Source organism: Rhincodon typus, chromosome 15, assembly GCF_021869965.1.
Source record: "Rhincodon typus isolate 14 chromosome 15, sRhiTyp1.1, whole genome shotgun sequence".
Classification (NCBI taxonomy): Eukaryota; Metazoa; Chordata; class Chondrichthyes; order Orectolobiformes; family Rhincodontidae; genus Rhincodon; species Rhincodon typus.
The window spans coordinates 26,738,951-26,766,439 of NC_063346.1; the positions used below are offsets into that span (position 1 = coordinate 26,738,951).

At 39.0% G+C, this 27,489-nt stretch overlaps 1 protein-coding gene across 1 annotated transcript in view; it reads left to right on the forward strand.

The window, feature by feature from the left end:
- cpne7 (copine VII) overlaps positions 1–27,489 on the forward strand; it is a 127,430-nt gene that overhangs the window by 57,348 nt on the left and 42,593 nt on the right. Inside the window, exons 5-10 of the mRNA XM_048605655.1 lie at positions 3,632–3,706; positions 5,760–5,843; positions 8,575–8,664; positions 13,711–13,809; positions 22,790–22,876; positions 23,779–23,838. Coding sequence (XP_048461612.1) covers positions 3,632–3,706; positions 5,760–5,843; positions 8,575–8,664; positions 13,711–13,809; positions 22,790–22,876; positions 23,779–23,838 — 495 coding nt within the window. The remainder of the gene's footprint in view (positions 1–3,631; positions 3,707–5,759; positions 5,844–8,574; positions 8,665–13,710; positions 13,810–22,789; positions 22,877–23,778; positions 23,839–27,489) is intronic.

The window sequence follows — 27,489 nt, forward strand, 5'->3', positions numbered from 1 at the left end:
GCATCCGCTGTTCCCGTTGTGGCCTCCTCTACATCAGGGAAACCAAGCGGAGGCTTGGGGACCGCTTTGCGGAACACCTACGCTCGGTTTGCACTAAAGAATTACATCTCCCAGTCGCGAACCGTTTCAACTCCCCTCCCATTCCTTAGACGACATGTCCATCCTGGGCCTCCTGCAGTGCCACAATGATGCCACCTGAAGGTTACAGGAACAGCACCTCATATTCCGCTTGGGAGCTCTGCAGCCCAATGGTATCAATGTAGACTTCACAAACTTCAAAATCTCCCCTCCCCCTACCGCATCCCAAAACCAGCCCAGCTCGTCCCCACCTCCCTAACCTGTTCTTCCTCCCACCTATCCCCTCCTCCCATCTCAAGCCCCACCCCCATCTCCTATCTACTAGCCTCATCCCGCCCCCTTGACCTGTCCGTCCTCCCTGGACTGACCTATCCCCTCCCTACCTCCCCACCTACACTCACCTTTACTGGCTCCATGCCCGCCTCTTTGACCTGTCAGTCTCCTCACCACCTATCTTCTCCTTTATCCATCTTCTATCCACCTCCCCCTCTCTCCCTATTTATTTCAGAACCCCCTTCTCCTCCCCCATTTCTGAAGAAGTGTCTCGGCCTGAAATGTCAGCTTTCCTGCTCCTCTGATGCTGCTTGGCCTGCTGTGTTCATCCAGCTCTACACCTTGTTATCTCAGATTCTCCAGCATCTGCAGTTCCTACTATCTCTGAAAGGTTTTGGAGGTACTGTCTAAGGAGCCTTGGTGAATTTCTGAAGTGTATCTTGTAGATAGTACATGCTGCTACTAGATGTGGTGCCAATCAATTGGGCTGTTATATCCTGGACGGTGTCAAGCTTCTTAAGCATGATTGGAGCTGCACTCATCCAGGCAAGTGGGGAATATTCCATCACACTCCTGATTTATGCCTTGTAGTTAGTGGACAGGTACTGGGGAGTTAGGAAGTGAGTTACTCACTGCAGGATTCTTAGTCTCTGATGTGTTCTTATAGCCACAATATTTATATGATTGGTCCAGTTTATAATGTTTGTGAGCCTGTGTCCAGCATCGATGACTGTAAAGTGTGACATGAAATCGTTCTTATGATGTATCAACCTTCTAAGATCCAATTAACAATATCATGAGGACTTGGTGAGGATTGAGGTTTCTGTCCGTCCCTTAGAGGGTGTATGCTTTGTCAAGACTGTAAGGGGTGTGACATTTGGAGAGATGATCGTGCAGGAAAGGAGCCAATCTGTAAGGAGCAAAAGCCAATCTATAAATGTCTGTCACTGGAATCATTACCGGATACTGTATGAGTGATTACTGATGTTCTTTCATACCTATGAAAGTCGCATATGATATAAACTCATAAGTTATGCAGAGTGTGAGTTTAGTTTTGGTAATCTATAAAAAGCAAAAGAATTAAAGTGATTATTCATTCTCAGCAATCTATTCTGTTATGTTATCTTATACTTTAAAGTTCAGTCTGAACTGTTTCTAAATGGTTGACATTTTATTGCATGCTTTTGATTTTACCACATCGTAAAGAGGGCCGTTGATTTGTTGATTTTTCATTCATTCATATACCGGGAGTCATCAGCAACACAAGAAGTGTCAGTCAGACCCACCCTGTCACTGTGAGGCATACTGTTCTTTTTCAAATAGACACATTGTCAACCTCGTTAGCTTTCAAGACTTTTTGAGTTTGATCATTGTTGGTTCTGCTGATGTTACAGACTTTAACACATTGTTACTTAGGTAAATGAAAAAGGTGACCATCAAAAATTGGAGTTGACATATTGTTCACCCCATTAATTCCCAAGACCATTGAGATGCAATTTTTATGTTGGCTGTAGAAATGAATAGTGTGCCCACTCGAATGGATCTAGAGATTGCATAAGTATGCAAATTGGGAACTTCCAGCACTACTTTTGTTGACGACTCCATTGTTGCTAAATTGTCAGGCTGCTTATCTAACATCCAAAGCTGAATGCACAACAACTTCCTCCAATCAAATATTAGGACTGAAGCCATTAATTTTCGTTCCCTCCCCACCTCTGCCTCAAAATCCATTCCATAATTACTGACTCCATGTCTTTATCTGACAACACCCTAAGATGAAGGCAGTTCACAATCTTGGTATCACCTTAGATTTCGAGATAAACTTCAACATCATATTTGTGCCATCAAAAAAAAAACCTATTATCATCACTGTCACCTGATATTTCCCTTGTCTCAGCTCATCAGTAGCTCACACTCTCTTCAGTACCTTTCTTAACTCTGGACACAACTATTTCAATGGACTCCTATCTGGTCCCATATATGAACCTTGGTAAACTTGACATCTCTGCCTGAGTCTTGATTCAAAACAGCTCCCTTTCATGTATCAACTCATATGCTACTGACCTACATTGGCTCCTAGTCTACATGAACGGAGCAAGGAAGTGTGAATCTCCATTTCCAATCAGTTTGAGAATTTTTTACTTCTTTACAGGCTCTAACATTAAGTGGGATGGAAGGGTGGGGGTGTTAGGGGGAGGTGGTGAATAAGAGTTATAGCAACCAGGAGATGAAATTTGATTTGGAAACTTAGAGGTCCAGGGTTCTCTGCATGCTGTGACATTCTGACTCCACAATGTATGTCATGTTTTTATTGAATGATGCCTGTCCAGAAGTTAGCTTGATTGACAGGCTTTATACTCAGTCCAGTGAGGGGCATCTCAGAGCAAGCTGCAGGTCTGGGGAACGGGCCATAAATTTATATTAGGTTGGTTTTATGGTTGGTATTTTTTAAAATTACACCATCTCACCCCTTTCTAAAGAATGAGATTTTTGTGTGGAGAGGGGGTGTTAAGATACACCATGAAATGTCTGACTTATGAAGTGTCACTTAGGGTATTTAATTTAATGCCAAAATCATTAGAGAAAGTGAAATTAAAAGCAGGCAAGAAAGATTGGATTAAGTGAGGGATAAAAGATAGAAATAAAAAGTATTTTAAAAATTTAATATTTTTGAAAATTTTTGAAGTCTGGTGGAATGAAACCCAACGTATGTAGAAATCAATTTTCAGTGCTAAAGAGATTGGCAGTAATTAAGACATCTTGCACCTTGAGTTTATACATGAATGGACAACACCAATTTCTTTTCTCTGGCAAGTTTAGGTTCCCTTCATGTAAGTACCACAACATGTGCTTCAATGCAAATCTCTCTATCCGGAGATGACTTCATGTTAAGTTTTCTCGTGGGAAGAGCGATTCATATAGCAGCTTCCTGATTATCATGGTCAACTTTACATGCACAGTCATCAGATATTTCTGCCTGAACCAGACATTTCTGTCTGATTTACTCTTTAATACTGGTGAGGGTTTTTATATTGTGTCATTTCTTGAGCAGAATTGTGATGACATAAATCATTTTGAAAAACATCATTAAATTGCTGATATAATTATTATGACATCCTTATAAACGTGTACCCATTGCATAAAAATCTACACAGATTCTTTAGCCTCTCTTTAACATAAACTGTACCATTAAGAAATCCATTGTAATTTATCATTAATGTAATGGCTAAACGTGGTACATGCCATCAGCTAGACTGTTTGTTTCTGTCTCCACCCACAGGTTATTGCAGAAGAAATAAGTGGAAACAATGGCTATGTTGAATTGGCCTTCTGTGCCAAGAAACTGGATGATAAGGTACAGTAGATTTTCAGGCACTTAGTTTGATAGAATGTATAAAACAAGCACGTTATAAAACTGAAATTCTCAATTGCGTGAAGCAGTTCTTTTTATGGTACAATCTCATTGCATAAGTGCCTCAATTTTTAAAGAAACATTCATTTTTGATATTATTGTTTCCTTTATGTAAATTCAATAAAGCAGGATATGAATATCAAATATCACTAAAATAATTAAAGTGCTCAAGAGAAGTGATAATTAAACTTTGCTAGTTTGTTGATTCTGAATAACATTGCGTGCAATAATGTTTTCTGCAAATCATCATTCTTACTTTAATTTAAGATTCATATTTCATTTCAAAGACAGCCATAACTACATTTTAATAAGTTCTATGCAAAGTTCATTTTGGAGGATAAGTCAAATAGATCTCCCCCTTGCAAACAGACAGATTTGAACATGATCTAAACAGGCTTCTCACTTTGTAGCAAGAAAATAGGACGGATTCCATTTATATCAGCTTTTCACCAAAGACAGATTTTTCCAAATACCATTGCATTTGTTAACCTTTACCCAGTTTGTCTGTTAAACAAATAATTTACTTGTATAATAACGAGGGCTGTTTTCCTGCTTTTACACTATCAAAGTACTCAAGGTAACACAAAGGGTGAGTTTCCCTGAATATGGCACCTTTAACTGCTGTCACTTCAGTGGAGCTTTGATGACCATCTTGTTTACACCACAGAATTCCCAGCTTCTGATCTGCTGTTATAGTTGCAGTATTTATATGTTTGGTAGAGTTTGCTTTCTGGTTAATGGTGACCCAGTCCAGGATATTGATAGTCAGGGAATTCAGTGGCAACAATTGAGTTGTATGGCACAAGGAGATGGTTAGAATCTCTTCTTGAAAATGGCTATTGCCTGGGACTTGTGAGATGCGAATGTTACTTGTACTTTGCAGCTCAGGCCTGTACATTATCCACTTCTTGCTGCATGTTGGCATGGACTGGTTCATTGTCTGAGAGCCACAAATGGAACTCAGCACTGTACAATCTGCATTACATTATGATGGAAGGAACATCATTGATGAAGTCACTAAAAGTGGTTGGGCCTAGAGCACTACCCTGAGGAATTCCTGCTATGGTGCCCTGGGTCTGAGTTGATTGGTCTCCAACTCCATGACCTTTGTGCTAGTTACAAATCCAGCTAGTAGAAATTTTTCTCCCTGATTCTAATTGACTTTAATTTTACTATGGCCCCATGATGCCATATTTAATTACTTCCTGCCTTGCTACCAAAGGCAGTCACTTTTGTCATACCTTTGAAATTCAGCTATTTGGTTCATAATTGAATTAAGACTACAGATAAAGAATAAGGATAAGTCAAGGTCAGGAGATGAATCACCCTAGTAAAGCCCAAACAGAACTTCAATCAGCATATATTGTTGAGTAAGTGCAGCTTGATAGCATGTTAATGAGACTTTCCACCTTTGCTGAGGATCCAATGTTATTTGGTGAGGTGGTAATTGGCTGGATTAGATTTCTCCTGCTCTTTATGGATGAGAAATACTTGGGATAATTTACCACTTTTTTGGATAGGTGTCAGTGTTGTAGTTGAATTGAAATAGCTTGGCTAGAGGTCTGACTGGTCCTTCACCATTACAACAGGGATTGCCAGACTTTGCTGTGGGTGTTATCAAATCAACCTATTCAGAGATGTTATTGATCTCCTCTGAAGCAGGTGGGATTTGAACCTAAGTCTCCTAGCCCAGAGGTAAGGACACTACCATTGTGCCACAAGAGCCCTTGATCTTTGCATTCAATGCATTTAGCCATTTTCTTAATATCATATGGAGTGAATTGAATAGGCTGATATCTGGCATCTGGGATAGTAGGAATGTCAGGAAGGAGTTTACATTTTCTTTTGTTGTATTGTCTAACTCCATTTTCCTTAATTAATTTGTGTTCTATGTAAAATTGGATAGCTCATCTGTCCCAATTGCCATTTCAAGACCTTGATACACATTTGGTCAACTGATCTTGGTAATAGCAGACTCTTCTCCATATCATTTCAGGATCTTTTCAGCAAATCAGATCCCTTCTTGGAGATATACAGGATTAATGATGATGAGTCTGAGCAACTTGTCTACAGGACAGAGGTGTGTGGAATGCTTTAGAAGAACATCTAGGATTACTGTACAGTACACAAATCATAGGAAACAAGAATAAAATTCTTTACTCAATGATAGAATTAATATGAAATATGAAATTTCAAGCCTATGGGTAAACATGCTTAAAGCAATAGTAACTAAGTTACATGATCTATTCAGAAAGAAACATAATAGAAAATATTCATTTCAAAGTATTGCTTTTATATAACTATAATATTTACAGCTCTTTAAATGTTTGTTTTTTAACTATGAATTCCTCGTTCCTAATCTTAAATTATATTTCAATTTTGACTAACTATTTTCCTTGATTCTCAACGAGCAAAAATGGCTGCCAATTGTATTGGAGTCGATGAAAGATGGAAAATTGCCTAAAAAGTGAAGCCTGAATTGTGTTCCTTGGTCACTCGAAGAACAGTCCAGAGAAATTGACCAAAACTCCTAATCCCTCCAAACATGTGAAATGGCATGGCAATCAATTTACAACAGTGAAACATCACAGTTTTACAATTTTAATTATTTATCTTAGTTAAACTGAATGTTTGGTATATATAAAATTAAACATGCACATTCTGATCAGTGGTTTTGTTTGTAATATCCTTGCTGAATGCTGTAACAATTTACATGAAGTGCAATGATATATCCTTCAAAAAAAATCACATTAATGAACTTATGTATTTAATTGAGGCTTGGTGCATTTATTACAAATTCAAATCTGAATACCTGCACCCTTCAAAATCAAGCACTTGTCAGGAATAAATTTTCTACGCTCAAATGATGTTAGAACATTTAGCAAAACAGGCCGTACATTTTACGCACTTAAACCCAAGAAGATTGCTAATGATATGATGATAGTCCATGGTCTAGATTGCTTTGATGTTGTGAAGACCGCAAAATAAATGACACTAACAAAGAAATTTTAGTGTTCTCGTCACTCAAATCCAGCAGGCTAGTATAATGTGTGTCACCTTTATCTCCAGAATAATAATTCAATCCCTTTAATTCCTCATTTATGAAGTAAGGGAGGTACAAAGACTAATGAACAAATTCCATTACTAGCCTAAAAAGACTGTATTTAAAATGAATACATATGACAATCCTCATTACAACTGTCAATAACAGAACTAAATCATTTTCCAAACTGCTTATTAAATTTTTTGACATGGAGAGTGTCTCAGTTTGCAATTAGTCTATGCCTAAGATACACATTTACATAAATGTTGGAATTTTTTAAAAGTTAACTGGTGATCTTCACATTTAAAGAGAAGTACGGAAAACTGACTTGGTAAAGTAGACTAAATGCCAACTCAACATGACAAGGGCGGCCATCAAAATGTTGAGATTATAAGACCTTTTTTCACACTATGACTTGTTATGATTAGATGTGTATTACAACTTTCAGGCAGTTGTGCATTTCTAAATAGAATTGGCTAATACTTGGAGCAGAAATCTTTGCAGGACAATGCGAAATGTATGAGAATGGAACTCATTAGAAAGCTCTTCTGAGCAATCTGAGCTGAATGTCCTCCTAATGTTTTATCATTTCATGATTGCATAACATGTCTCCCTGTATTTTCCTTTAAATCTATAGGTAGATTCCCTAAATGTGTAAAATTTTGCATTAATTGTTAATGACCTGTTCAAAATAAAATTGGTAAGAAGACGTGCAAGAACTTTATATGAGCATATTAATGATTCATTAAACATTGTAGGAAGTGGCCTGACCAGCTACCAGTTGTTACAGTCTTAAAAGCAAATTCCCCCAATAATTCAGTTTGAGATCATGGAGCATGAATAGTATCTGCAAATTAATTTACTTCTGTGGCCAACAGATTGAGCGTGAAGTGACTAGTTTTCTACACAAGGGAGGGGGTAATTTTCAGTTTTCTTTATAATCATTTGGTTTGCACTCTCATTTAATTTGCACATTGAGTTTGTCAGTGGTACATTGAACTCATCCGAATCACATACAGTAAGAATACGTTGGGTTGTGTTTTATGGGATGCCACATTCCTTGCCCCCAATACCTGACAAAAATGTCAGTTTGTGCCCACCCATCAATAAACCAGCTGCTGTGCAGCTATTTTACACTGGAAACAATGTTAATTGTCTAAGGTTGAGATTTATGCCCTTATCTGGGGAGGAAGTTTTGCCTTAGAGAGCTGGTGGCCACTGCTGATACTGTAAATCAGTCCCTGAACAGGAACTGGTTATGCAAAACAAACCGAAAGTGCTAGAGTGATATGGTAGGTCTGGCAACATCTGCAGAGAAAGAAGCAGGTTTTAGAGTCCAATGCTGGAAGGGAGGAAGGCAAAGGCTGACAGCTGTTTAAGGCAAGAGGAGACAGGGCAAGTGATCAACAAAGGAGGTCTCACCTTTTCTCAACACCAGCCAGTTCAGTAAGAGCTGCCATAGCATCTCCCTGGTGAAAGTAAAATAACCACGGAAGTGAATGAAATAGTTAAATGGTCATTAATTGGCCACTTAAAGGCCTCAGTAGACTCAAGGACAGGCCTGGCACCTCCTTTGCCCACTGTATAATTGGAAACAAGCAGGTGGGCATGCGATAAGCAGAGTATGTGATGTATTTATTGAGAACCTACCTTCAAACTTGCCAAAGGGATGCTGTAAAATCATGTCCTTTGTCTTTGTTTTGTGTAGGATTGACTAGACCTGTGTGTGATGTAATGTGTGATTTTTTTTATCTTTATTTTCCACCAGGTTATCAAGAACAACTTGAATCCTGTGTGGGAGCCCTTTAAAGTTTCCTTGAGCTCACTCTGTAGTTGTGATGAAAAGAGACAGCTAAAGGTATAGATTGATGTTGAATATTTACTTCTACATGATGAGCCAAATTAACACATGTTGCCTGTTCAATTGAAGACAGTGTTCTAAACGGAATGTGTTTTTATTGTTTCTTATTGGAAAATCACTTTGTAACCTTTATGTGGACAAAAGTTCAGTTGAAGCTAATCGGTTCCTTGACATGTGTTTCTCTCTTTGGCATTCTAAAAGATTGAGTCAGGATCGATAGTAGGTTGTAACATTTTGAACCAGATTTTCAACTTCTTGCTCAAATGTAAAGTTAATGTTCAAGATTGGCTCATTTTTTAAAAGCCTGCTATTTTGCTATTATCATAGAATCTCTACAGTGCAAATGGAGGCCATTCTACCCATCAAATCTGCACCACCCTTCTGAAGAGCATCTCAACTAGCCCACCACCCTATTCCAGCAATAACTCTTTGCATTAACCATGTCTAACCCACCCAGCGTGCACATCCCTGGACAAGTTAGCATGGCCAATCCACCTAACCTGTACGGGAGAAAACTGGAGCACTCAGTGGAAACCCATGTAGACACGGGGAGAATGTGCAAACTCCACACAGACAACCAAGGCTGAAATCGAACCTGGGTCCCTAGCAGTGTGAGACAGCAGTGTTACCACTGTGCCACACTAAATTATTGCCCGTTGAAATTAGTGACAAGCTAAAAATCTATAGCAAGATGAATAATTTGAATGTACTATAGCCAAGCATCATCAATGGGCACAGCTAATGCTGAGATTTGATACAAATTGCATTTTATTTTTAACTTTAAATCTATCTTTGTTCACAAGCTATGTCTATGCTTGATGATAAGTTAATTTCTTTAGAACGTACAAAATTTCTGTGACTTCCACATGACATTTCCTTTTCCTACTTCTTCACCTCCCTAATGAAACACTCCTGTTTGTCAGTTTGGGAATTACAGTTCTATCAATTAACAAATGTCATTTTTGTGATATTTTGTTCCTTACTTCTTTGCAAGCATTAATCTAACTGTCTACTTAAACCAAAGTTGAGGAAATGTTATACGGTTTGTGTTTGTTTTAGATTTTTAATTGCTTCAATTTGTTTTAGGCAATGATTGCTGATTACCAATATTATTGCTTTAATTCGTATCAGTGATGGTTCAACAATGATTAGTATTATTTCTTTTAATTCTTTTCAGTATTTCTTGGCATTTTTGAAGCAAAATATTCAGTGAAATGGATCTCCTAAGTAGAGTCAGATCTGTTCTGTATTTCTTCTGTCTCTTTGAATCAAAATAGTTTTCTTTGATCATTAGTATTTTCAGATTGTAATTGTACCTGAGAACTTGACAAACTGAATTTCTGAGTGATGAGCATATGTGTAAATTCACAGATTTCCTTTGTTCTATATTAATTAAATAGAACAGCTGTCACCTGTGTCATGCTGATTTTTACCCAGCCAGATAAAACAGCTAAGTCTTAATTGGATACTAGTTAAGCTTCCACTTTGTTTAACAATGTAGTATACTCAGAGCTCTTTTCCCACTTGATCTATCTGCCTGCAATCTTTAATTGTAAGTGGCAAAGGTGCTTGTCCCAATCCAATAGGTCCTCCATAAAAACGCAGACTTTGCTTCATTGACAACCTTAGGGACTGATCTGCCATTCAGCCCTGAAGCTTAATGGGGGGATAGTAACGGCTTCCACGGACAAATCTGTCACAAACAGCAATCAGAAGAAGTCTAACAGTATAATCTAATGATACTTTTAATTTAGTTCCTCATAATCGGGGTGAGGACCCAGAACCAGGCCTACTGTGCTGTGGACATTCCCGATATCAGGCATTCCATCATCTCCCTGGGCTGTGATTCCTCTGCTGAATCCCAGTAATCCACTTGCTTATGTCAGGGAAGAAATCTCTCATCCCCTGGTCACACTTCCCTTTTGCCAGCCAGTCAAGCAGCTAATTCTGTTAATTTGTTCGCTGTTTTGGCTTTTAACCCACATTAGATTTGTCATTCCACCTACTTGTGTTATACGTTGATTCTTGTCATCCAAAGTCCATATTGTCCTCCCAAAATATGTTACTACCCATTTCTCCGCATCAAGTATCATCTGATATTGATCGGCCCTCTGAAGACATCTACAGTCCTCTTGACATTAAAATCTGTTCCCTAGTTTAGGATGATCTGTAAATTTTGAAATTGTTCTCTCTTTACTTGAACTCTGATCATATAATCATTCTGAAAGAAGCAATGATATCAATTGCAACCCTAGGGGAACAGCATTGTTAGCACCTGTCCAATCTGAAAATATTGATAAATCACTGTGTTCTGTCCTTTAAATAACCTCCTATCAAACCAGTATACCTTTAATAATAAATACCTTAAATTTACCAACATACTTTTTGTGCAGCACTTTATCAAACACATTCTGAAAATTTACATATAGGTAACATCTGTGGCATTTCCTTACTAATAAATTCTGATATTTCTACAAGTAACTCCTTGAATTCAACAAAACATGAAAGAAATAAAAGAACAACTGAAGACAAGGACAAAAGCAAAAAAAGAAAATACCGAAAAATACTCAAACTAGAATGAAACATCTCAAAGTGAAAACCTTGAAATATCAAACAGTGCAATAAAATATTATAAATTCTTGGGTGTTAACTGTGCATATACTGTACATTGTGATCAGTTAGCTGAATGGCTGGTTTTCAGTGTCGAGATTTACCAATAGCATGGGTTCAATTCCTGTACCAACTGTGATTACCATGACGCTGCCACCTTCTCAACCTTTCCCCTTGCCTGAGATTTGGTGAATCTCAGGTTAAACCACCGCCAGGCATCTTGCTCTAATGAGAGAGTGGCCGTATTGTCCTCTGGGACTGCAGTGACTGTATCTTTATTATTCATATGTTCAAGTAAAACATAGGAAGGGATGATAGGAGCAGTTTTGTTGTGTTTGTAGCTTTGTCCTGGCATGTCTAAATTTTCAAGTAAATTTGCATAGAACTTTTCTCTTGCATTTCCATATATTTTTGATCAATAGTAGTGGATTGACCCCCATTGCTGTTTATAAAAGGACATTTCTTTTTCAACAATTTCTTTGATGGCAAATAACCAGAGTTCAGACCTCAGGGTAATACAGAAAATCAGTTTCATGAAGTTCATCATTTCTTCAGGATTATTGCGATTGATGCTGTAACTTTGGCAGATGAGTAGGGAAAACTCGTGCTGCATGCAATAATTTCTCTGCCTCCTTAGTACGGTGTGGTGCAATCCTTGAGTATACTAGATTTAATATTATTTGTGCAATCAGCAGTAAATAGAAACCTAAGTTAACCAGCAGTACATTCTCCATGCCAAGTCTGTAGATTTTATATTTCATGCGCCCAGGCTCACTTGTTCCCTTTGAGATAGCAAGAACTGCCAATGCTGGAATCAGAGATAACACACTGTGGAGCTGGAAGAACACAGCAGGCCTGGCAGCATCAGAGGAGCAGGAAAGCTGACGTTTCGGGTCAGGACCCTTCTTCAGAAATGTGTTAGCACTGTGTTATCACTTGTTCCCTTTATCTGCATTGTAATACGTCAGCTATGCCATTGCCCGTCTAATCATTGAAGTTATTTTGGATGTTCTCAATTCCCTTCAGTTCAATCACGGATTCATATGTTGAATGTTAACAGTATATTTTCTAGTATTCATTGGAGTCTTGTTCATGAATAGCATTAACAATGTGGTGAAAACTACTAGTCCCCAGCTAAAGGTCTCACCACTTCTTTGTCACATGTGTTCCGATGATGCCAACTTTGACAAGGGAGCCTCCGAAATGTCCGCCTTCTTCCTCAATTGAGGATTCCCCAGCTCTGTTGTTGACAGGGCCCTCAGCTGGGTCCAACCCATCTCCCATGCTTCGGCCCTCATCCCCTCTTTTCCTTCCTGCAACAGCGATAGGATCCCCCTTGTCTTTACCTACTATCCCACCAGCCTCCGCATCCAGAGGAGCAGGGACCATTCCCTCCAGGACTCCCTGTATCACTCTTCCTTCACTCCCAATGCGTCCCCTACAGCCTTATGACACCTTCTGCTGCAACTGTAGAAGGTATAACACCTGCCCATTTACCTCCTTCCTCCTCAGTATCCAAGGGCCCAAACACACCTTCCAGGCGAAGCAGCACTTTACCTGCACTTCACACAATCTAGTCCACTGCATTCACTGCTGACAACGTGGTCTCCTCTACACTGGGGAAACAAAGCATACACTGGCTGACCACTTCACAGAACACTTGTGTTCAGTTCACAGAAAAGACCGTAAACTTCCAGTTGCCTGCCGCTTCAACAAACCAGTCTGTTCCCTGGCCAACGTCTGTCTCTGAGACAGCAAGAGGTCCCAACCCAAAATGTCAACTTTCCTGCTCCTCTGATGCTGCCTGACCTGCTGTGTTCCTCCAGCTCCACTCTGTGTTATATCTGTCTCAGGCTTGGTGCAGTGTTCCAGCGAAGCTCGGCGCAAGCTGGAAAAACAGCACCTCATATTCCACTTGGGGACTCTGCTGTCTTCTGGACTCAATATCAAGTTCAATAACCTTAGGGTGAGCTCTCCCATGTCCTTACCCCAACCGCCACACACCTGGCCTTGGTATCACATAGTCCACTATTACACACAACCCATTGTTAGCCACTAACAGTCCCCATTAATAGCTATCCACCCTCCTAGCCAGATCATTATCCACTCCTTTGTCCAAATGCACTTCTCTCACTTTGGGCTCTATCTCCACCTATCATTTATTCATTACTCCCTTCCCCAACTCTATCTTTTGCACATAAACCAACATTTTCCTAGCTATCATTAGTTCTGAGGAAGGGTCACTGGATCTGAAACGTTAACTCTGATTTCTCTCCACAGATGCTGCCAGACCTTCTGAGCTTTTCCAGCAATTTCTATTTTTGTCCCACCACTTCATTTCTCTGTCACCATTTAAAGTGTAGAGATAAATGAGCAGAAATGCATCCAATACAGCACCTTAAAGTATGTATATAATGTTCTGCTTGTTTCCAGTGTTTAGTCTGGGATTATGACACTCGTGGAAAACATGATTATATTGGAGAGTTTTATACAACTTTTGAGCAAATGCGGAAAGCAATGGGAGAAAACAAGGTAAATGGTATTAAACCATGATGTTTTGTGAATTCCTATGACTGTGCTGCAATGTGACTGCTCTAAAATAGATAATATTTTAGTTCTGTCCTGTGCCGAAAATCCATGAGGCTAATGTTACATGGTTGAATTTTATATTTGCAGCTTGTAGTAAAACTGAGCTGAATGGTAGCCTCAAAATAGTTAGGATTTTCTCTTATGATTGCAGACCTCCATCCTTACTAGCTGAAATACTCCCCTGTCGTTCTTCCATGATCTTTTGTCCATTAGAATTGGATATTAAAATCAACTCCAATTGGACAGAGAGAGTCATGTAGCAGCTCCCCCATTTAACTTGTCAAACACCTTAGATTCAGGAAGGCTTTCAGTGCACAACTTGCGCCAGCCTTTGTCACATTGGTCCTTTACTTCATCTCTGCAGTAATGGTTTGATTGCAGCAATGTCTGTATTTTGCTGCAGTGTTCCATCTGGATGTGTATGTAATTGCTGCATAATTCAAGAAACTGGTTTGAGATCATGTGAATCAGGGAAATTCAGAGCAAGTACTTCATAGAATAATAAATCCAAAGGAATTGTCAACTTTTACTATTTTTTTAATGTTCTGAACAATTTTCTTTATTCAGCTTTTAAATATCACCTTCTGTGAAAGGAGAATGTTTGCTGACACTCTGAGCCAAAGCCCTGCCATTCTCTCCAACCAGGAACTCAGTGAAATTTCTGCATTCCTCTAGGAGGTGGTGGTAATGTCATAGTGGTAATGCCACTGGACTAGCAATCCAGAAGTCCAGGCTAATATTCTGAGGAAGGGTCACTCGACCCAAAATTTTAACTTTGATTTCTCTCCACAGATGGTGCCAGATGGGTTCAGGTCACACCGTAGCAGATGATGAAATTTGATTTCAATAAATATTTGGAAGAGATATTATGGTGGTCATATAATCAGTGTTGATTGTTGTGAAAAGCCACGTGGTCCACTAATGCACTTCAGGGGAGGACATTTGTTGTTCTTACCTGGTCTGGCCTACATTTAATTCCAGACTCTCAGCAATGTGGTTGATGTTGGCTGCCCTCTGGGCAATTATGGATAAGCAATAAATTCAGACTTAGCCAACAATGAATTTAAAAAAGTCCCAGCTTTTGCACAATCCTGATTTTAATAGTTACACCATTGGACACCCTTTTTCAGCTGTAGTGCCTCAAAATTCTAGAATTCTCCCCTGAGCCTTTCTGTCTGTGTGTCTCTGTCTCTCCCTCTCCTCTCTGTCTCTCTCTCTATTGCTCTCTCCTCCTTTGGAAATGGCCCTTAAAATGTGCCTCTTCTCATTTTAATATCTCCTTATGTGATTTGGCAATGTTTTGTTTACAGTCTCATGTCGGTAGGATTTGTGCCAAACAATAGCACTCAAAGGTATTCAGTGTTCTTTCCTGCTTTGTGCAATAAGTCAAGTTCCCTGTTGCAATTATGTGATGGAGGCTATGACCAGCTGTGTTGGAGTAAACCTGTAGTTTGTTTTTAATTGAGTCATGGAGTTCCCATTTGTTAGTCAGCTAGAACAATAGAATGCTAATTCTTGCCATTCTAGGATCAAGCACTTTACTTTTTTTTTCAAATTACTTACAATCTTTTCCCAAAGTAATTGTATTCCTCAGTTGAGGTTATGGCCCGGCAATTTTCCTGTATATAATGCTGAATATTAAAATATTTTCCTTCTGTTTCAGCCCATAAAGCAGTTTGAGGTGGGAAAGAGATATTATGTTGTGTCTCATGGTCAGTATGTCACTAACCATTAAGAGACATGTTTATGAGATTGTCACTGTATCATAGCATGTGACCTGATACTATAAAGGTCGCAAGTGCCATCTTAAGACTAGAAGCATAGCATGCTACTAAAACATGCTCTTCTGCTGTAACCTAATAGCATAGTATTAGCCCAGAAACATAGATGTGCCCATCAATGTAATAGTTGTGCATATGAGAAATCTATAATAATGTCTATTGGCACCTTCAATATCACATTGTTGATGCCTAGTATCATATTACAAGTGAAGACATAAGCATTGCTGTATCAGGTAAAATTGCCACACTAGAGGCAAAAAACACATAATGGCTAGCAGAGGTGGCTGGCCATAAAGAAAGGACTTTAAGATCTCAATAGTAGATATTTGGAAACCTAGCTGAAGATCAACTCGACAACAACTCTGGATGTCAAAGAATTCAGACAATCAGCAGCATCAGTTTCTAAGAGTGCAGTGGCCATCTAGAGCCGCAGATATATATTGAAGAGCAAGAAGGCAGAAGTTTTTTTCTATTAAAATTAAAGTGCTTTTCAAAATACAGAACATTATGGGATTGTCTTAATTAAAAATAAAAATTGCTGAAGTCACAATACAATCAAAGCCAAAGCCAAAGCCAAAGTTATCTGCTGGTCAATTCTGTATCTTCTGTCTTAAAAAAAGAAAAGCCCCAAATGCCTGCAGTTCAAATTTTTAAAAATATTGCAGTGGAACAGACCTCTCAACATAGCTACAGAGAGAAAACGTAGCTAGAAAAGTCCAGAAAAGTGGTCTTAGACGCTAAGGATTACCTCTGTTTAGACCTCATTCAGTTCTAACATTTTCTTTCTTCAAATTGACACCAAAATGAAAAAAAAGGGAGACAACATTACCTTCCTTGGTGCAGCGGAAACGTACAATTCAAAGACCATAATTTTTTTAAACCGACAAACATCTGGTCCTCAAACAAACTTTCTTAAAGGGACCAAGACCAGTAAAGGGGCAGCAACAACAAAAATAACAGAATAGTCCAGATTAAAAAACTGAACAATAAAAATCAGAGAATGCAAAACTAGTAAAAACAATACAAACAAACATTGCACTGTACTTTTTATTAAAAAAAACTCCAAAGAAAAACATAGGGAAAGCAGTTATTAATGGGCTAGGCATTCAGTGATTGTTTTACCAAAAGACAGCTGTGCATACAATGTACACAGTTTTATTTTACAGATCAAGCAATAGATACCAATAAATGATTTCCAAAAACATTGGTTGCCTTCAGGAAGGAGGGTATCTGCAGGATTAACATGTCTGGTTTATTGATGGATGGTCAGAATGATCCAGAAAATGGCTGGCATGTTCTCAGCATTAACAGACTCCAACTCTTGCCGTACAGACAGCAACCCCAAGATTCTATTGACTGGTTTGTCAAAAGATGCTGCAGCAAAGGCACTAGTGTGACTTTTCTGAAGAGGAGCTCTCAGAAATGCTCATTGACCAGCTGATCACTTCCACACCGATCAAAGTCTTTTGGAAGAATCTTTGAGCAAGGCAAAAAACACCATGCCATTGACTCATTACTTGAAGATACACCAAAGTATAAAGCCATCGTGACAGACCAACAACACTTAAATGTTTTGAGGGCAGCCAACACGATAACTATGATCAACAAAGTCTTCAACAGATGTAGTTGATTACACTGACCCAAAAGCTACCCATCTTTTCTCGGTATCTGTAAAGCATGTACTGCACAACCAAGGGGCATTGGGTATACATGGTGATGCAAGAACTCTGGTTTGAAAGGCCAAGCCAGGCTGCAAAACAAATCATGGATGACCAACAAAATGGTATAAAACCACAATACTGGCTGCAAAGAAAATGTTAAGAAGGTGCATGAATGCAAGCACATTTATGATGTTCAGAGTCAGCCAAGCAAAGGACAGTTGTCAGAAATGACCAAGCTTTCCGTGATGTTAACCTCACATGCCATATCAATGGTATAATGTGATCAGAGGCTTATATAACTATTAGCAACATATATCCTGAAAAGACAGGTTGGTACACATGAAAACATTAAAAGCTAAAATTGGCAGAGGAGCTAGTGCTGATATATTACCACTATGCATCCTGAAATACATGTGGCTCATCAACTAGCACTTCCTGGCACAGTCTTTGAGAGATTATTTTGCGGTGTCTAATGGATCACGAGTTCCATGCAATGGCAGAATCACAATGCAGTACAGCACTCTAGCTCATCTTGGCTTCCTGAAACCTTTGGCTTGGTAGATTCTAATAGTCCGGTATAGTGCTAAATCATTGGATTCCAGCCATACCTGTTGTGGCAAAACAGACCACATGAAGTTGAAGATGTTCTCAGGGTCGATCTGTTACACTTGGACCAGAGCCAGTGTGAACAGTTACAATCAGTATCTGCCAAAGGTGAGCAACGTTAAGAATTGCAAAGGCTTGTTATCTAAGGATGAGCTGACATTATTAAAGAAGTACCTGAGAACATTTGCTCATTTTGGCCGTACAGAGATAAACTTGGTATATCATAATAAATCACCTTCAAGGCAAACTAGTCCAAATGGCAAATGCATTATGCCAAGCTATCAAGTCTATGTTATACCAAGGACATGTGGCACTTGAATGCTCAAGACAGTTAGGACATGAATCTGTGAACTGGCCCAGTAATGAATCTGGGTATTCAACTACATTTGAATGAACATGAGGCATCCCAAACACATCAATCCCAACCTCAGAGGGAGCTGCTACATCACACATTGCACACTCTTTAGGCAAAAGTAGCAACAGATATGTTCACAATGTGTGCAGCGCACTTGCATTCTTGTGGTGGATTACTTCTCCAATTTCCCACTGGCTGACAATTTAGCAACAGAATTGACATTTTGATTGTTATTTTCAGTTTATGAGGTTTATGTGGATAGTGTCTGACAACAGACTGCAGTTACTGGCAAACTATTTCAAGACATGTATACTAAGTGGGGAGTGACCATTCTTACATCATCACTGCAAAATCTCCACACAAGCAGTCGAGCAGATTGTCTGCGATGTACTTTCAAAACCATGATCATTAAGTGCTGAGCATCAAAACAAGACTTTTGCTTTGCGTTGCTGAATTTTCATGTAGCATGGTATGATCTCAGCTGATGTTATCATTGGACAAGTCAGATCTCGGACAGGATTGATCATATTTTGGTTTGTTTTGGTTTTACTGAAGTGGTTTCTCACTGAAATGTGAGCACGTAATGCTACAGATTTTGCTATATCAATAAAATATTTTGGTTTACAAAACAGTAAAATAAAATAGAATAATCCACACTATCTGCTTATAATACAAATTCAAAGATTGTTGAAGACACATTTAAAATATAATCCCATCAATCTCAAAGCACTCCTTTAAAATTTGAAAAGAAACAAAACGTCATTTGTATACTACCCAAAACACCATCAGTACAGTACCTAAAGCCCCACTCATACTATTCTCACACAAACATCTCTGTAAATAACATGTCAGTAGGTTTCAGTTGCTTGTGGCCTCAATGTTTAGACTGGAACTATGATACTTTCTTCCTGGTGCTGTGACACATCTGCTTAAGAATTCAGTTTAAGGCAATCTCTTTGGGGTTTTATCTCAACATTAATTCCTCACTCAAAGTAACCTAATTGACTATAAGATCATAACATTTACGAGCAGAATTAGGCCATTTAGCCCTCGAATTTGCTCTGCCATTTGATCATGGCTGATATGTTTCTCAGTCCTATTCTCCTCCTTTTTCACATAAACCTTGATCCTCTTACTAATCAAGAACGTATCTGTCTCTGTCTCAAATACACTCAATAACTTGGCCTCCACAATAATGAGCTCCACAGATTAACCACCGTCTAAATGAAGAAGTTCCTCCTCATCTCAGTTCTAAAGGGTCATTGCTTCACTCTGAGGCTGTGTCCTCGGGTCCTAGTGTCTCTTACAAATGGAAACATCTTTTCCATGTCCACTCTATCCAGGCCTCTAAGTATTCTGTAAGTTTCAATCAGATCCCCTCTCATCCTTTTAAAGTCCATCAAGTACAGAACCAGAATCATCAACCACTCCTCATATGACAAGCCCTTCATCCCCAGGATCATTCTTGTAAACCTCCTCTGCACTCCCTTCAAGACCAGCACGTTCTTTCCTAGACATGGGGCTCAAGACTGCTCACGATATTCCAAATGTGGACTGACCAGAGCCTTATACTGCCTCAGCAGTACATTTCTGCTCTTGGTTTTGTAGCCCTCTTGAAATGAATGCTAACATTGCATTTGCCTTCCTAACTGCCAACTGAACCTGCATGTTACCCATAACAGAATCCTGAACTAGGACTCATAAATCCTTTTGTGCTTCAGATTCCTGAAAATTTAGATTAGAAAGTAGTCTGTGCCCCCGTTCTTCCTACCAAATTGTAATTCATCTGCCACTACTTTGCCCACTCTGCTAGCCTGTCCTAGTCCTTCCACAGATTCCTTGCTTCCTCAGCATTACCTGCCCCTCCACTTACCTTTGTGTCATCTAGAAACTTAGCAACAATGCTGTCAGTTCTTTCATCCAGACCTTTAATGTATGAACTGAATAATTGTGGTCCCAGCACAAACCCCTGCGAAACTCTATGTGTCATCAGCTATCCTGAATAAGTCCCCTTTATGCCTGCTCTCTGCTTTCTTCCAGTCAGCTAATCCTCTAACCATGCCAGTGCCTTGCCCTTAACACTATGGGCTGTCTCTCATCTTTTTTGGCAGTCTCCTGTGTGGCACCTTGTCAAAGGTCTGACTCAGCCATTTTACCGTGCACTTCCAAGTACTCCGCAATCTCATCCTTATTAATGGACTCATACATCCTTCCCATCCCAGGAGCATTTTTCTACACAGATATCCTGTTCCAAGGACATTATAGGAGTGCACAGTTAAAGTCAAAAATGAATCTAAAAGTCTGTCTCTCTCAGCTATGGGTATTTCCCATAAGATTTAAAAAAAAATTCCAGAACTTTCTAACAACCTTATTTACTATGCCAGTTCACAAAACCTAAATGAACAAATGTCCATTATTAAAGTGCAAAACCCATTCACCCAAAAGCCCGGCTTCAAAAATTGTTTTTTTTAAAAGAAATCAACCTTGCTACAGAATTACTTCAAAAATTGTTTTTTTTAAAAGAAATCAACCTTGCTACAGAATTACTTATAATTTAATTATTAACAACAGGCACACAAAAAAAATCACTAGTTACTAACTCAAACACCAGAATTCCAAACTAACAACAGCTAACATTAAAATTGTATAGTTTAATTACTGACAGCAATGGAGAAGGTTCAGACATATGTTGTCAATATGTTCAGACAACAAGCCTAAATGATCTTACCAGGGATCCAATTGTCTAATCATTCCAAGACACAGGACCTGCTTACTCAAATACAAAGAAGTCTGAATGAGAAAAACATGAGTGAGGCAGTTGAGAACTACCAAAATTGGGCAGAGATTCTGAGTTTGAAATCCAAACACAAATACTTGGATGCCAGCAAAATTTTCTAAAACTTTGTCCCAGATCACACAAATTCATTATTGATCATGGTGTTACCTTGTGAAGGAACAGGAGTGAGCTCGGATCAATCAGACATGAAGGGTGTGAAGAAATATACTTGGATGAGGATGATTGTGTAGTGATGTTGAATAACAGCAATTAGCAAAAAGATGAGCGAGTTATCAAGCAAGTGCAATCTCCAAACAGCAATACTATAACCAGATCAGAATGAATTGTCAAGCCTTAAAACATTATAGTGAAGTTTGACAATGTAAATCTTATAATTCTGTTTTACCTGTTTATATAATTATTGAATTGACAACACTTGCCTGTGTACAATCGTATATATCTTTGGGATAAATTTTCATCTTTGGAAAACAAAGGGCATATTGTATTATGTTTCAGTCAGTATGCTAATATAACTTTAAAAGACTTGGTCATGATAGCATCATTAAGGTCCCTAATGTCATCTTAACTCTGAGAAGCATGTTTGGTCTTCTGTAACCAATTAACCTAATATTAGTCCAAGACGTTTAGATGTGGCTGTGAATGTAATATTTCTATGTACTATGTTTAACCTTAGTTACTCTTGTATGTTTATAAATGGTGAGTGCTGAAGTATGAGATGATTGTGGTGGGGAAAGATGAACCTGACTTTTGTAATGGAGTGTGCAGCAGATCTCTTTGAGCAAGCAAATTGAAAGATTGTTAAATCAACAGTGATATGGACTGAGAATGAAGTAGAAATTAGAGCAAATGCCAAATCAGGTGCAGCAAGAGAAAAGTAAAGTAAGAGAAAGAATGATTGGATATTGAGAGAGAGTAAGAGACAATCAGAAAGGAAATGATAAAATGAATGCATTAGTCTTCATCCCACCATTAAAAGGGAGCTAAGTCTGAAATGGACAGGGCTTCACTTTCTGTGACAAGTTTGTTTTTGGCATAAATATAACAACTTCACACCATTCATTTCAATCGTGACAAAGATGGTCAAATGCCAGTTTGTGAAGCTAACAGCTGAGTGGCATGGCTCAGACAGCAACCTTTGGATTTTTCAGTTAAACCACCCATCTGGCACTTTCCCTTTAGCACTACTCTGTACCAGTTACCCATAAATAACAGTGAAAGTAAACACACCTGTATTTTGGTGAGAAGATCTGGGCTGTTTATTATTTGTGAAATCAGAATCTTCTGTTACTCAGACTAGGGAAAGCTATTCAATTGAGTGGAATTTACGTGCAGAATTTCTGAGAGTAGGTGTTGGTATTCAGCATCTAATTATTGCTCATCTGTTCTGGCCGTGATCAATGGCTGAATTTGTGTTCCACCTGATACATCAGCTGCTCATGTTATGATCGAAACTGTTAATGGTATTCCCCATTGCAGGTTGCTTTGTTTAACTTGATATGCACAGTGAATATTTAAATTGGCTTCTTTCTCACTTCAGATAACACACTGCCTGTTTTTGTATGCATGGCAACCATTTTGTCAGTATACATTTCTAAATTCAAATGTTCATCACACAAGAATTCAAAACTACATTTACTTCATGGGACAGAGGATGTATTATGAATGTAACATTGGTTTACAGTATCATGTAGTAAGCTGGCTTGGCCTTCTCTCTTTTAATCAGATCCATTGGGACTGTGTTAATCCAAAATATAAGGCAAAAAAGAAGCACTATAAGAACTCTGGAACTGTAATACTGAAAGATTGTAAGGTAAGATACAAAGGGATGCAATTATCATGGAGTAATCTTGATTTATGCAAGGGGCATCCTAGAACTTAACTTTTCCCTACAAAACAGTAACTATAGTTCAAAAGTGAAGGGAATATTTTTTTAAAAGTTTTGTGCAGTGTATGACTGCCTGCTGTGTTGAGCAAGGTTTTCTGATAATAAACATTGTTTCTCTCTAAGTAGCATGGATCTGCTTGCAGCTGATTTCACTCAGTTTTCCGATCTGAATTCAGGAAAAATGTAAAACTTGAAAATCAGTGTTTAATTTGTCTCATGAAATTTCTAACATGTCTTCAAATATTGCTTAATTAAGAATAAAACACTGAATTAAAGAGTGAAAAACTGAGAAAAAACTATGAAGCACAGTCTGTGATTTTTGTATTTTATACAATCAACTTCTAAAATTATGCAAAGTAAGATGTCATTTAAACAGCCAGCAAAGATGAGTTTCCACTAATTGCTATCTGCTTGGTTAAATTATTTTATGTTACTCAGTCTTTACAGTCACGAGAAAATCAGTTAGAAATGCTATAAACTCCATTTAACTTGGGCCACCTTCAGCTATATCATGACATTTCGATTGACATAGTTGGTTTCACACAAACATTCATAAGCATTCTGGTACTGAATTAAAACCTTGCATTCATTCTTAAAATAAGCTTTAACACATCAAAATTTAAAGCGATTATTGTTGATTGTCATCAAGAAACACAGATGAATTAAAAGCTGCCCATCAGCAGGATTTGATCCAATCTGCATAAATGACAAATATCAATCTTGAACACATAATGACAGTTTAGAGATGATGCCAAGTTATTAGTCATTGTATTAAAATGGTTGAGTTAAACATTTTTGGACTAACTCTGTATTTTTGTGTTTTGAAGTTGCACAGGATCTATTCCTTTTTAGACTACATAATGGGCGGATGTCAGATTCACTTTACGGTAGGTGAACAGTTATTATGCTTTTAAAACTATTTCCCAGTGATGTTTTTCTTGTCTCTGGAAGATGGATGATTGATAACTTTTATGTTGTAGAGTGTAAGCATTTATTGTGAGTTTGCCAAAAGTTTTCATTTGACATTAATCATTCTTCTAAAAGTGTTATAATGACAGCAACTCCTGGTTTCCAAGCCAAGTTCCTAATTAAATTGTGGAACATTTGCATTTGGATTTATTTTTGTCAGTTTTATTTTCTTTTTGAAGAGGAAAGAATGTTGAAAAGAATTGCAAAATAAAATTAATTCTGGTTTTTGAAATGTTGAAACAAAAAAGTAGCCATCAGAGCCTAGTGTCTTTAACTTCACAGATTTTCATTTCATTCCAGACCAAGGGTATCAGTTAGTAATAGAAAGGCTTCTGTTGTTGCTGAATTGGCCAGTGAATAGTTACACTACAGAATACAGTTGTGAGTGACTATATGCACTCAGTCAGTGCAAACCTGTGACTTTGTCATTCTGACAAATTGTGGAAGCATCTAGCAAAATGTTTTGCCAAAGGTTTTGGTGCCTTTGGGTGACAGCTGTGGTATAACTATGGCCTGAATCTTGCAATATTTTAGCAAAATGTAATTTTCATTGATTTTCATGTAGAGTTTCTGCCTGCAAGGCCTAGCAGGTTTTTCCACACTATCCTCCCACACTTAACCCATTAACTACCTACTCCAATGGCACCCCTCAGTGTGAGTCTGATTCTACCACTCACCATTGTTGGAAGTGCTCACCACTGCTGGGATATCCCTGATTAGACCTTTACCTCTGGCACTGGTGCCACCTTGGAACCCTGGCTGTGCACCTGATCGTGCGTGGGCATTGTTCACTCACAGTGTCCTGGAATATCCTCTGCCTGTGCCAACACTGTGCCTCACATGTAGGAAATGATATCAAGGACGGATGATTCTGGCCTTCCTCAGTCTCCCACACCCCCTGAGGGATGATTCAGGTGAGGTGTCTTCACATGGTTTCTGTTCGGTTTCTGCTACAGGCTCCTGTTGGTCCTGGGCTTGTTGGGCACATCTGTTCCTCCACCATCTCCCTGCACCTTCATTGCATGGTAGCAACAGCAGCAATGAGTCCTGTTGAGGCTAGGCCCATCAATCAATGACTTGCAATGAACCTTTGTTGGGATCATAAGGGGCAGAACATGTTCTCAGCAATGAAAGCAGTCAACAATTACATCCCATACAAATGATGGCTTAACATATTCCACTTTGGATTGAGACACGGAGCATTCCCACAAGAAGGCCATGCAATGACTCTTCTTCGCATGACTGATCATGCCCAAGTCTGTCCTTGACTAACTGCTACTAGGAGACCCTGTATCGTACAGTATTGTAAATCTGAAACTGTTCCTGTATCTACAGCATTAGATGTTTATCACCAGCTTCAACATTAACTCACTTCGGCACTGACACACTGGCATCTAGAAGATGCACTGCAGTAATTCACCAAACCTCCTTGGTCAGCACTTTTCAAACGTGCAACCGCTACCACCTCTAGAAGGACAAGCAGAGGTTTTGGAACATCACCACCTGAAAATTTCCCTCCCATCTGCGGTCTGACATGGAGCTACATCATCATTCCTTTATAGTTGCCAGGTCAAAATCCTGGAAATTCCTTCCTAACAGCAAGGGCTGTAGCTCAACATCACTTTCTCTGGGGTAATTAGGGATCGGTAATAGATGCTGACTTAGGCAGTGAAGTCCAAATCACATGAATGAAATAAAATAATTATTTCAGTAAATCTACATAATTCCTAAAATTCTATAGATGATGTTGGCTGTTATTTGCTGGAACAGAAGAGTGGAAATTTGGGCTTTGTAAGGCTTCTGCCCCATTTATGTTCAAATACTGCCAAAAGGAGGTAAGTGGATGAAACATCTGTTCAATAAACAGTGCAAGCATCCAAATAATGGAATTAAATTGCGATGCTATAACTCGCCCTCATTCCATCTTTGATTCTATTCTGATCAGCTCACTTTGCGAAGTAGCACCCTTGTCATGAGCAACTGATAGACATGAGTGCGGTGGTGTCCTGAAGACAAACTACTGATCGTTTCTTGGGAAAAAAATGGGCAAGAACTCTGCTTTGCTGCTTCATCTTTTGTCTTTTGCTTTGCTCTTGATCTGAAGCCTTCAGATTGAAATTCCAAGTTTCTGAAGATGATTTTGTCAGTGAGAAATATTGGCCACCATACACCACAGCTTCTAAAATGAGATTCCTAAATACTTTCATTGATACACCTACCTTTTGGAGGAAGATGAAATGAAGAAGCTACCCAGGGAGCTCTGTTTTGTCAGATAGCACCGAGAAGAGCCATGGCCTGCTAGACCCTGCCAATGGGATACATAGACTTTGGAAATTCTTCATAAACGTTTCTAGAGCATGATCTCTGCAAGTTGTGATTCAGCATAGAACAGGATATCTGTCTTCTGCTACAGTCAGCGTTCCAGAGCAACATCTGTGAGTGCAGAAAAGTGGTGGGGCAAAACTTTTATTCAATCATTCATTCTGAGGAAGAACTGATCATTTCCTTTACATTCCTTGTATACTTGCCTCAGTGACTACTGCTCGGTGACTCTGACCTCCATAATTATAAAATGCTTTGAAAGGTTAGTCATGGCTGACATTAACTCCAGCCTACCAAACTGCCTTGATCCTTTGCAACTCACCTCCCGGTGCATCAGCTCCATGGCAGATGCCATCTCCCTGGCCCTACACTCATCACTGGAACATCTGTCTAACTAGGATACCTACATCAGGCTCCTACTTACTGATTACAGCTCCACCTTCAACACCATAATTCCAAACAAACTCGTCTCTAAACTCCAAGGCCTAGGTCTTGGCAACTCCCTGTGTAACTGGATCCTCGACTTTCTGATACATGGACCTCAATCAGTAAGAATAGGTGACAACACCACCTCCACAATAATTCTCAACACTGCTGCTCTGCAAGGCTGTGTACTCAGCTCCCTACTATACTCCTTATACACTCACAACTGTGTGGCCAAATTCCACACCAACTCCATTTACAAGTTTGCTGATGACACCACCATCATAGGGTGGATATCAAACAGCGACAAGACAGAATACAGGAAAGAGACTTGAGTGCTCAGCAACATGGCGTAAAGACAAAAATTTCTCCATCAATGTCAACAAAATGAAAGAGCTGGTCATTGATTTTAGGAAGCGGAGTGGAAGACACGGTCCTCAAAGATGCTGAGGTGGAGATGGTTGAGAATATCAAGTTCCTAGGAATGATGTTCAGCAACAAACTGTCCTGGTCCATCCATGTCAACGCAGTGGTCAAGAAAGCACAAAAATATCTGTACTTCCTCAGGAGGCAAAGAAAATTCAGCATGTCCTCAAAGACTCTTACCAATTTTATAGATGCACCATAGAAAGCATCCTATGTTGGCAACTGCTGTTCTCAAGACTGCAAGAAACCAGAAAGTTGTGAACATAGCCCAATCCATCCTGCAAATCAGTCTCCATCCATTGACTCCACTTATACTTCCCGCTGCATTGGGAAAGCAGCCAACATAATCAAAGAATCCCCCAACCCTTGTTATACTCTCTTCTACTCTCTTCCTTCGG